General features: G+C 39.7%; 2 protein-coding genes across 5 annotated transcripts in view; one reads left to right on the forward strand and one right to left on the reverse strand.

Moving 5' to 3' along the window:
• Positions 1-11,515, reverse strand: L3HYPDH (trans-L-3-hydroxyproline dehydratase). Its single transcript, XM_061182620.1, has 5 exons — positions 10,787-11,515; positions 7,866-8,035; positions 5,241-5,363; positions 5,014-5,151; positions 1-261 (listed from the first exon to the last, which is right to left on the reverse strand). Exons 1-5 carry the CDS (start codon positions 11,292-11,294, stop codon positions 136-138), a joined length of 1,065 nt encoding a protein of 354 aa, XP_061038603.1. The 5' UTR covers positions 11,295-11,515; the 3' UTR covers positions 1-135.
• Positions 11,486-12,382, forward strand: part of JKAMP (JNK1/MAPK8 associated membrane protein) — an 18,829-nt gene continuing 17,932 nt past the window's right edge. For 2 of the 4 annotated variants that reach the window (XM_061182621.1, XM_061182625.1), the window contains exon 1: positions 11,486-11,577. In XM_061182621.1, coding sequence (XP_061038604.1) covers positions 11,574-11,577 — 4 coding nt within the window. In that variant the 5' untranslated portion in view covers positions 11,486-11,573. The remainder of the gene's footprint in view (positions 11,578-12,382) is intronic. The other 2 variants (XM_061182624.1, XM_061182622.1) reach the window with 2 other exon arrangements.

A 12,382-nucleotide genomic window follows, 5' to 3' on the forward strand; every position in this document is an offset into this window, starting at 1 on the left:
ATTTAACCACAGTGTATTATTTTAAGAAGAATGTTAGTTGGCTTACATGTACAATTTGGATACAGTTTTCCACGTAATTCAGAGAAAAATTACTTATGATAACAATTTAAAGAAAGCCCTTAAAAGTCATATAAGTCATTTGAGAAGAAATCCATCCCTCAGTGGGTCATCATCTTCTACTATATAGCTTGCTGTACCTGTGTAATGGGCTTGTCCAGATACTTCCACTATAACAGCTTTAAAATCACCACATTTTACTTCCTGAAAAAAGAAGGTGAAAAGAGAATATCAAGATACTGCCCTCATAGTTTATCTAGCCTAAAAGTTGTATTCTCAATTTTTATCATTTTAAAGAGAACCCAAGAGTTAATCATATAGGCAATGGGAGGTTTTTAAGGTAAGTGACTGGATTTGTGTTTTTGATTTAGTTGAGCTGTAAAGTGGGGAACAAATTGGAGAGAAGAGAGACTAGAAACCCAGCAATCTGTTAAGAGGTAACCTTAATTCATCAATTAAATCTAGAGACAGGAGGGCAGTTTTCAGAGAATGGAGAACAAAATATAGAGATACTTTGGAGGCAGAATTGATAGACCTGGGGACTGATGTACGTAGGAGGTGAGGAATAGAGATGAGTTAAATATGACCATATTTCTAGCTTGGAAGTGAAGCTGGCGCCACCATTAACTGAGATGGGGAATGAGACAGGAAGAACATATTTAGGAAGGAAGAACTTGTAAACAAGTTGAGTTTGCGATATCTCTGGGACAATCATCTTGAGATGAGTTTAGTGGACAGTGTCAGACTCAGGAGAGAGGCACAGGTAAGCATGGTAGGGATGAAGCTTTGGGAGTCATCATTAGTGGGTGGTTGAGAGTTGAGTTCACTCTCACGTGGGTGAAACTGCCCATCTGCATCAAACGTTTGCCTAAGAGCAAGAAAATATGGTGGTTAACAGTACAGGCTCTGCTCAGAGGGACCCACATGCATAGCCTGGCTCTGTTACCTGTCTGTTTGACCTCTGGCAAGTTATCTAAACTCTAATTCTCCATTTTATCACTTGTGAAAAAAGGATGATAACATCACTGACCTCAGAGGATTCTTGGGAGAATTAAAAGAGACGGTATATGTGAAGTGCTTAGCTTGGAAATTGACACATAGTGAAGCACCCAATAAATGTTGTCGATTATTATTTTGTCTTGAGTCTCAGACTTGAAGATAACGTATTCCAAGTTTTTGCGTATAACATAAGTGGTTTGGTATCCCATAAGTTCAGCGTATTATATACAAATCCCTAACTTAAAGCAAATTCCATATTCAGAAAAGAACTTTAAAAACAGCTACATTAGGATATAAAAGTCTTTATTAGGATAAGTTATCTGCTATATTAAAGGACTCTTCGTGAGTAGATTCATTTATTAGATGCAATTTAGTCATACTACAGTAGATTTTACTTACTACTATGAGTAAATTCATTAATTAGCTGTCAGCTCACTTATAATTTGATTCCGTTACAAAAATAATACTTTCCACAACTTTTCAGGACTTTCACATCTTATTATATAAAATGGAACATTCCTATAGAATAAAAACAAAAAAAATCCAAACCCTAATTTAATGGTTCTCAAACATTTTGGTCTCAGGATCCCTTTATACCCTAAGATTTGAGGACCTCACCCACCATTACCCTGATACCAAAACCAGACAAAGACACTTAAAAAAGAAAATTACAGGCCAATATCTTTGATGAATATAGATGCAAAAATCCTCAACAAAATATTAGCAAACCAAATCCAAGAATACATAAAAAGGATCATACACCATGATCAAGCTGGATTTATACCAGGGTCACAAGGATGGTTCAACATGTACAAATTGATCAATGTGATATACTACATTAACAAAAGGAAAGACAAAAACCACATAATCATCTCAACAGATGCAGAAAAAGTATTCAACAAAATTCAACATCCATTCATGATTAAAAACTCTCATCAAAGTGGGTATAGCAAGAACATATCAACATAATAGGGGCCATTTATGACAAACCCACAGCTAGTATAATACTCAATGGTGAAAAGCTGAAAGCCTTCCCACTAAATTCAGGAACTAGACAAGGATGCCCACTTTCACCACTTCTATTTAACCTAGTATTGGAAATCCTAGCCATAGCAATCAGACAAGACAAAGAAATAAAAGTTATCCATATTGGAAAGGAAGAGGTAAAACTGTCACTATTTGCAGATGAAATTATACTCTATATAGTGAACCCTAAAGTCTCCACTCTAAAACTATTAGAACTAATAAATAAATTCACCAAGGTTGCAGGATACAAGATTAATATACAAAAATCGGTCACGTTTCTATACACCAATAATGAAATATCAGAAAGTAAAAAACAATCCCATTTAAAATCAGGTCAAAAAAATAATACCTAGGAATAAACTTAACCAAGGAGGTGAAAGACCTATATGCTGAAAACTATAAAACACTGATGAAGGAAACTGAAGATGATTTAAACAAATGAAAAGATATTCCATGCTCTTGGATTGGAAGAAATAATATTATTAAAATGGCCATACTACCCAAAGCAATCTACAGATTTAATGCAACCTCTATCAAAATACCCAGGCCATTTTTCGCAGAACCAGAACAAAGAATCCTAAAATATATATGGAACCATAAAAGCCCCGAAATTGCCAAAGCAATCCTGAGAAAAAAGAATGAAGCTGGAGGTATAACCCTCCCAGACTTTGGACTATACTACAAAGCTATAGTAATCAAAACAGCATGGTATTGGCACAAAAACAGACAAATAAATCAATGGAACAGAATAGAGAGCCCAGAAACAAAGCCACGCACCTATAGTCAATACATGACAAAGGAGGCAAGAATATACAATGGAGAAAAGACAGTCTCTTCAATAAGTAGTGCTGTGAAATCTGGAAGAAGAGAACATAGGCACTCTTTGACATAAGTAGTAGCAATATTTTCTTGGATCTGTCTCCTAAGGCAAAAGAAATAAAAGCAAAAATAAACAAATGGGGCCTAATTAAACTTAAAGCCTTTTGCACAGCAAAGGAAACCATCAATAAAACAAATAGACAACCTATGGAATGGGAGAAAATACTTGCAAATGATGTGACCAACAAGGGCTTAATTTCCAAAATGTACAAATAGCTCATACAATTCAATATCAAGAAAACCAAACAATCCAATCAAAAAATGGGCAGAAGGGACTTCCCTGGTCATCCAGTGGTTAAGACTTTGCTTTCCAATGCAGGGGGTGTGGCTTTGATCCCTGGTTGGGGAGCTAAGATCCCACATGCCTCAGGGCCAAAAAACCAAAACATAAAACAGAAGCAATATTGTAACAAACTCAATAAAGACTTAAAAAATGATCCACATCAAAAAATCTTTTAAAAAAAATGGGCAGAAGACTTGAATAGACATTTTTCCAAAGAAGACATACAAATGGCTAACAGGCACATGAAATTGTTAGAGAAATGCAAATCTACACCACAATGAGGTACCACCTCACACCAATCAAAATGGCTATCATCAAAAAGTCTACAAATAACAAATGTTGGTGAGGATGTGGAGAAAAGAGAACCCTCCTATACTGTTGGTAGGTATGTAAATTGGTGCAGCCACTATGGAAGACAATATGGAGGTTCCTCAAAAAATTAAAAATAGAACTACCATATGATCCAGCAATTCTACTCCTGGGTATATATCTGGAAAAAATGAAAACACTAATGCAAAAACATGCATGCACCCCAATGTTCATAGCAGCACTATTTTTACAAGAGCCAAGACGGGAAAGCAACCCAAGTGTCCATCAACAGATGATTGGATTAAAAATATGTGGTACACACACACACACACACACACACACACACACACACACACACACACACAATGGAATATTACTCAGCCATAAAAAACAGTGAAATAATGCCATTATTATGGATGCCATTATTAACGTGGATGGAGAGAATATTGTGCTTCGTGAAAGTCAGACAGAGAAACACAAATACTATATGATATCACTTATTTGTAGAATCTAAAAAATAATACAAATAAATGTATATGCAAAACAGAAACATACTCACAGATATAGAAAACAAACTTGTGCTTACCAAAGGGAAAGGAAAGAGGGTAGGGACAAATTAGGGGTATGGGATTAACAGATACAAACTACTACCTATAAAATAGATAAGCAACAAGGATATACTGTATAGCACAGAGAATTATACCCAACATCTCATAATAACCTACCATGGAATATAATCTGCAAAAATACTGAATCACTATGTTGTATACCTGAAACTAACACAATATTGTAAATCAACTATACTTCAATTTAAAAAGATTTTAGGACCTCAAAGAGTTTTTGTTTATTTCAGTTATATCAATTAATATTTGCTATATTGGGAATTAAAGATATTTGTTAAGAACCTGCTGTATAAAAATAGTAAATAAAATTCTAAAATTCAAAAAAAAAAATTTGTTCATTAATGCATTTAAAAATAATAAACCGATTACATTTTGTCATAAACAACAAATTTTTGTGAAAATAACTATATCTGCCAAAACAAAAAAAATTGAGAAATATGGCATTTTTTGCATTTTTGCAAATCTCTTTAATGTCTGGCTTAACAAAAGGCAGCTAGATTCTCGTATTTGTTTCTGAATTCAATCTGTTGGGATATCACCCATCATGTAGCTCCTGGAGAACTCCACTGTACATTTGTGAGAGAATGAAAGTGAAAAGGAAGCAACGTCTCAGTATTATTATGAATATAACTTTGACTTTGTGGACCCATGGATAGGACCCCAAGGTCCTTTCCACACTTTGAAAACCAATATCCTAGCTGAACAGAAGTTTTTTAAGGCCTGTCTTAAAATTCTCTTCTAAGAGCTAAGTGAAGAAACTTATCTAACACCCAACTTAGGTCTCCACAGTCTCAAAAGTAACATGCTTACAAATGAGAAGCTAAGGGTGCCACTCACCCTCACAGCCTTCCCTGTGAATACTGAGCCGGTTGCACTGCTTTTAAAGGCTCTGGTCTGGTTCAGTTCTAGAAGCCCTTTGTGATACTGTAGGGCAATTCGGGCTGTTACTCCTGAGCCGGTAGGACTTCTGTCAACCTGTTGCAGAATAAATGAAGATGAGAGTGCTCACAGTGTTCTAGTTCCATATTACCTGGCTGTGTGCCTAAAAATTCCAGTTTTAATACCTGTTCATCTGCAAACACACAGATGTTGGTGGTTGGTTCCTCACTATAAGCATCTTTTCCATCTGTTAATATAGTTCCATATAGAAAGGCAAGGTCTTCGCTGTCAGGATGATTAATTTTAAACTGTAAATAAAATAATTATCAACCACACATAAAATAAATATTTTCATTCAAACTTATCTTTTAAATAACATATATGGGGTACTCTTAGACATAATTTTTCCATCTTTATCATTTAAAAAACATTTTTTGGGTCACAGCATTAAATACTAGAAATTCTATCTTTCTCTAGATGAATAAAGATAGTTTTGTTGGAAGTTATGATTCTTATACTTTGAGCCCTTTCTAAGGAAGTCGGCCTGCACATAGCCTCTACTAAAGGAACAGTCCTATTTTATACACATACCTCCCAAAACACATACTCTTTGAAGCACTGACCCCAGCATTGACCCCAGGATGGTCAATTCACAGGCCAGCCATGGCTGCTCAAGCAGGAGGAGCTAAGGCAATCCTACTCTCACCCTCAGGAACTTGAAGGGGATAATGTAGAAAAATCAAGCAATGAGTATCTAGAGCTGAAATTAATACCACTGATAGATACAAGAACTGTCAGAGGCCATGAGCAAGCAAAAAGTATAAGGATGCAGAAGCTATTAGGTAAGAGAAACAATTGGATGGGTAAAAAAAGACATAAAGGATGAAGTCAGTATCATAAAAAGCAGCAGGTACACACAGAGAGAAGCAGGCACTGGCAGGGTAGCTAGGTCACGTCAGTGGTAAAGCTTGGTCAGGTCCAAATGTGCAATGCTTCCTGTACTTGGGAGGTGTGGTTGTTTAACTTCTGGATTCCTGTAATGCCGGGTAGCTTGGCTGAGATTACTATAACCTTACTTCCATTGTACCCTTACAGTTAGCATCTTCCACTACCACTTACCTGTCATTTAAAGCAGTTGAAGAGATTTGGATTCTTAAAATCCAAAGAGTCCATCTATAACCCAGTTAAAGAGGCTCGTATATTGGATCTTTGTTCTCTGACCTCTTAAAGCCCCTATGCCCCACCTCCACAATAGCACCAGTACATCACACTGCCCACAGGGATGCTTCCCCCACTAGACTGAGCTCCTTGAAGGTCGTGGGGTCTGTTCTTCCTCTGGGTCTCCAGCATCTAGCATGGTGTCCAACATACAATAAGTCCTTGGTAAATGTTTGCTAAAAGGACAAAGATGAATTTATTTTATATTTACTTTAGCTCCCTCCCCCCGGCAAATGGCCTTTGCCTAAATCTGCATTTGCAGTACGAATAATCAGCAATTCACAAAGTAGTCCTACTGCCTGCTTCATCACCGACAGAACTACTCATATTTTTTTCAGAATCCTTCCTCCCTCAAAGTCCACCCCGTGCCACCTTGGTGAGAAGTTCTAGCTTTGAGAACTTCAAAATTACTCCTTTTATTAAGAAAACAATGCCTTTTTCTCTTGATTTTATTAAAAATAAGGTCAAATTATTTTGTGTCAAATTGTTAACTCAAACTATTAGCTGTCTGCTTACTAGAACAGAAAATGGATGTAAATTCAGAGTTTCAGAAGTTACTATGATAAAATAATTCTACCTATTGGCATTGACAGTCCTGGAAAAATGATAATTTAGAACAGGGATATGGTATATATTCATTTTGTTATTTAAGTTATAAAGTTATAAGTTATCATGTTAAAATAAAGCCTCAGATATGTTAAATAGGCCCATAAATAATTAGAAGTATATTAGATTCTATCTTTCCTAAGTTATTTTTTACTTAGAATGATAAATTCTCATACGCTAAAACATTTAAATATGTATATGAGTTTTATATATAGATCCCAATTAGGTAAAATTGAGTTTTATATATAGGTTCCAATTAGGTAAAAACGCACACTTGTGCTAGAAAGGAAAGAATATTCTGGAATTATTTATTATCTAAACTGATTTTATAACAATAGTTTTCCCAAGCCAAACTAGAGTTACTTGAGTGGTTATTTAAGTAACTTCTTAGCAATATAGGAAAAATTCACTAACTAGGAATTAATGTTCTCTGTGAAATAAGAGAAAGTCTGATCAGATTTAATGAAATCTATTTTGTAAGCTATATTTTACATTCATTATTTTCAAGTTTTGCAGAATGACCACATATATCAAAGCATTTCAAATTAGTGGAATATTATATAATACATTTTCTATGTTTAAGTAACCACAAATTATATTATTATTATGTATTATTAAAGTTAATAATAGTTATCATTTATTGAACATTTACTATGGCTAGGCACTATTCTAAGTCCTTTACACATATTGATTTATTCTTACAACTCCCTATGAAGCAGGTATTTCATAATTTCCATTTATAGCTAGGAAAACTGAGGCACATGGAAGTTATGTAACTTGTTCAAGGTTATAAAAGCTACAAGTAGCAAAACTACAACTCTCAGGTAGTCTTGCTCTAGAGTCTAAGATTATAACCAGTACCCTATTCTTAGTACTACTGATAATTTGAACTCAGAGATATTTAATTTTCTGTATAGACATGTCATTTTTATTTCCTCCATGTCACAGAGGAGGGTATCTGCTATGATAGCAGCATCTGTACTGACCTGAGCTTTCACTGCTTCTGTCACTGCACTTGCTGCATCCATGAGGTCCCTCGTCTTTGTGGAACAAACATCAAGTCCTAACTTTTCAGCACTAACAAACGCATAAAATGCGCCACCATATGCAATGTCCACCACCACCTTTCCATGACCGGGAACATCCACTAGGAGATCTAAAAAAGATATGTTTGAAAATAAGTTTGTTTTAGTATTTCAGCAATAAAATTCACAGCATTTTAAATATATGTGTATTTCTGGGGGTTGGGATGGGGGTATTTTTTCCTATCATAGAAAGGAATGGAGCAAAAATCCATTTTCAAAATGAGTATGCATCATGTAATTAATAGACCTTTAGCTCAGTACATCTTTCTATTTTTAAGTTAATGAGGTTTGCATAAGTTTTAGAACATGAATGCCATGTTTTTCCTAAATCATACATACATATTTTGTTAACTATTCTGAAGATCTTTTCTAGAAAACATCATAGAGGCAGAGAGAGAGGAAATTCTGGGACATGAATGTGTGAAAACTATGAAGGAAAATGTAGGTGCCTCTCATGCAGATATCAGAAAAGGGGCCAGCCCGTGGAAGGATGAGGCTAAGTCAACCAACAGGGCAGAGAGGGGTCTCAAATTCAGAAATTAAGTTGTGAAAAATAAAATAGTTCTTGTATTCCTGAGTTTGCACAGTGAGTCATACAAAGATACCAGGGGGCTACCAGTTGGAGTAGAACCACAGGACCCTTTTAACACATGATGTGTCAAAGCAGAGCAAGTTTATAATCAAAAGAATAAAACACACCTGTGCAACTTAAGAGCAAAAGTGAATCAAAAATGTCTTTATCTTGATGCTGATGCAACATGAAAAGCAGGTTTAATGAAAGGAGACTCAGGAAATAGATGGAAATGTGGGACTGCCAGAATGGGGAAAGCTAAGTGTGGCTTTGAAGTCCTCATGCGTAAAATGGAATTGCTGTTTCCCTCCTAAAGGGACTGTTTTGAGAATTCCATGTGATAATGTGTGGGGAACGGTGGGCACAGATTAGGAATACAATAAATGTTAATATTAAAGCCAAAAGTTTAACTTCCAACTGGAATAGGGCTCTTAAGAGGACAGATATTTACATTTGCCAATCAGCATATTCTTCTCTGAATTTCATTTATTTACACAACAAATATTCATTGACTGTGTACTGTTCTAGCACTTAAATACAGTGAATAAAACTAAACAGTCTTCATTTTAGCTGGGTGGAGTGGAGATGAACTTAGCAATCCTGAGGTAGGGACTGTTGTCATCCTCACTTTATAGAAGACATTGAGGTATGGAATCCCTTCCACAAGGTCACAGAGATGGGGAGGGACAGAGCCGTGATCTTGGACACTATCCATCTGCCTTTTATGCAATTTTCAAAGTAGAGAATTTAAGGATTTCGTTTTCTTAATGGCTCAAAGTGACCATTAATGCCCACTGATCATATTATGGTCACACAGTGATGTTTTCAGGAACTACTGTGCTTGTGGGGTTGGCTGCCCCTGCCCTAGCCAACCCCAAACCATGATGTACATAGTTGGTGATCCTGCTGCCAGCTGTCATTTCCCACAAAATCTAGAGTGCTTCTAATCTGCTGCTGGGGTTGCCTAAGGGGAAATCAGGTAGCCAAGCTAGTTAACTGCTGAGGTTTTTAAAGATGCAATCCTAACATAAATTCCTGTCTCCCTCAAGTTCCCTCCCAATCCAGACGCGACACCATTCTTTCTGGGAAAGTGGCATCAGTCTGCCCAGTGGCATTCTTTATCAACTTGTGTGTTTCAGCTGCCTGAGGTATTCTAAGACTCTTAAACACCTGGGCTATTACTGCATCATTCATAACATTTATAATCAGGCTAAACTGGAACCCAAATCCACGAGGAGAATCAAGATAAAATTAACAGAATGATTTGCACGGCTTGAAGACTTTGAAGAAACGGAGTGATAACCTTATTGCTGGATTGACTAAATTAGCTCCCAGCTCACTTCCAGTCAGACTACTAAAGCATCCTGATAGAATTCAGCCTTCACTGATAGAATTTGTAGGAATCTCCCTCTTTGCAAGGATGAATAGTTACAGACACTCTGTTTTACATGACATACAGGCTCTGGACTAGAGAACCCACCAAAGCCTTTTAAAGGCTCTGCACCCCTAGAGAACTATAACTAGCAACCCTATATATTCTGCAGTCTTTCTATGTCTAGGAAGATTTTTTTTTTAATTCTAATACCTTGCATACTCTCATTAAATCCTCAAAAAAAACCTCAATAACAAATTAAGATACAATGGACACGGAGGGCGTCAGTAGTTTGACTAAGTTTCCATAGCTTTAAGGGGGTGTCAGGATTTGGACCCAGGCAACGTCTGTACCTGTTCTTAAAGAATTAGACCAGCAACTTCTGTATCTTCTCAAAAATATTTAATTCTTCCCCCAAGAAGTGGGGAAGGCAATTTTTACAGATGACTTTTAGTAACGTGTTTACTAACTTGTCAGGGGGTAATAATGTGTCTAGCAATCATATTCTGAGCCAGCCTGGAGCCTCGGTTCTTTGCACTTTCGTTGACCCTAGTGGACCTTGCCTTATCCAACTGTGAAATCTCTAGGAATGCCTGACGAGTGGAGAACGAGGCGCCGAGTAAGGGAAACACGGAATTCTGTACCCCTCAAGACTCTCCCCAAACCACAGACGGATAGATCTGCGGGGTAATCAAATTGCATGCACAAATTCGCAAGGGCAAGGTGCTGACACACACTTGCAGTTATTTAGAATTACCTTTTTACTGATTGTAAAGGCTTTGTGGGGTGGGTTAGTTGCGCTGCGTGGGTTCCAGCCCAGAGGGACAGTGTAATTAGTTGGGTCCTGGGCTGCAGGGCCGGAAGGGTCCCGCCGGTTACCTGTGGCCAGCGCGAAGGCCGGGACGCTGTGGAAGCGCACCGGGCCGCCACTGCGGCCGCCCTTGCACTCCACGAAGGCGGCCACCAGCCCGCACGGGCAGTGGATGTTGACCAGGGCCTCGCGGGCGCCGGCGGGGGGCGCTGGCACCAGCCCGAAGTCGAGCGCGAACCGGCCCAGAGCCAGCACCGCGTGGCCGCACATGGAACTGTAGCCCTCGTTGTGCAGGAACAGGACGCCCAGGTGCGCGTCAGGCAGCTCGCTCGGCACCAGCACAGCCCCATACATGTCCCGGTGCCCCCGGGGCTCGAACATGAGCCGTCGCCGCACGTGGTCGAGGTGCTGCCGCATGTAGCGCTGCTTGGCCAGCAGCGTGGGGCCGACCACCTCCGGACACCCCGCCAGCACGATGCGCAGGGGCTCGCCGCCCGTGTGCATGTCCACCACCGACAGAGCCGGCGTCCTCGGGTCGTGCGGAGGCAGCCGGGGCACAGCCAGCAGGCTCGCCATCGTCTGCGTCCAGATGGGAATCGACTACTGCACGGCCACTCGCGCTTCCAGCCGCCTGTCCACCCGCCTCCTCCGCGCCAGAGGGCCAGGCCGCAGCGCCACCTCAAGGGCGGGGCCTTCGAGCCGAGACCGGGGAGCGCGAGGCGGGGCGGGGCTTCGGGGCGGTCGCCCGGGTTACCAGGAGGCGGAGCCGTCGAGGCGGCTTTGGCCCGGATGTCCGGGCGCTGCGGCCGGGTCGGCTGATCCACGAACCTCTCCAAGGAAACCTACAAGCTGCCGATGGGTGAGTGGTTGCCGAGGTCCCGGGAAGCATTTATCCTAGTCTCTGCTTCTTCCCTACGCTCCCAGCTCTGGGCTCGGCCACAGCGGGTGGCCTCCGGATAGCGGCGAATACTTGTCCCTTGCTCCCAGCCGCTCTTGGCCGGGCCGAGGTAGGATAGGGATAGTCTCTGCTCCAGACAAGCTGCAGCGGGGAGACCGACTGCAGAGGGGACGCCGGCTGCGTACCTGGGGAAAAGGCCAGGCCTTTGCTGTTTGTTCAAAATGTCACCTCAGTCCCTTTGCTTCGGTCCCTTTGTTTAACATTCCTGAGGGTTGACTTGACAATTTAAAGCGCGGGCGTAAGTGCAGGAAAACAGGAAAGGAAGCAGAAGCTAATTGCAGCTTAACTGTTGTGTCCTGCTTCAGCATCAAACGTTAAGTTTGGGGGGCCCTTCACAAAGGGGCATGACGGTTGCAAAAAAGTAAAAAATCTAGACCTTCTTTACTAAAGGAAATGAAAGGGGAAAGTGAGCGTACAGTGGGAGCTAGGGTTATTTTGGTCGACGGTAAGCTCTTGCGTTCAGTTTATCATACCGGTTTTCAGGCCTTGGATTTTGAGAAATTTTAGATTATTTACACTCAAATGTATTTATTATGCATCTGCTAGATGCAAAACCGGTATAGAAGGTTTCCAATTCTTTACCTTCTGCCTTCTCAAAAAATCTGAAACAACTCGTTTCCGTCTCTTAGTTTAGAACATTGTGATTACAACTGGTATAAAAATAAGTGCCAAGTAAGGTAAAGAAGCCCATGGGTTTTTTAAAAAG

This window comes from Eubalaena glacialis, chromosome 2 (genome assembly GCF_028564815.1).
Source record: "Eubalaena glacialis isolate mEubGla1 chromosome 2, mEubGla1.1.hap2.+ XY, whole genome shotgun sequence".
NCBI classification, from domain to species: domain Eukaryota; kingdom Metazoa; phylum Chordata; class Mammalia; order Artiodactyla; family Balaenidae; genus Eubalaena; species Eubalaena glacialis.

What these genes read in the sequence shown, in the direction of transcription:
- L3HYPDH (XM_061182620.1), bottom strand. Translation starts at nt 11,294, where the DNA reads ATGGCGAGCCTGCTGGCTGTGCCCCGGCTGCCTCCGCACGACCCGAGG. An exon ending in GGCCTTCGCGCTGGCCACAG is followed by an intron (nt 8,036 to 10,786) that starts GTAACCGGCGGG and finishes TATCTTTTTTAG; the next exon opens with ATCTCCTAGTGGATGTTCCC. An exon ending in GTGTGTTTGCAGATGAACAG is followed by an intron (nt 5,152 to 5,240) that starts GTATTAAAACTG and finishes ATTCTGCAACAG; the next exon opens with GTTGACAGAAGTCCTACCGG.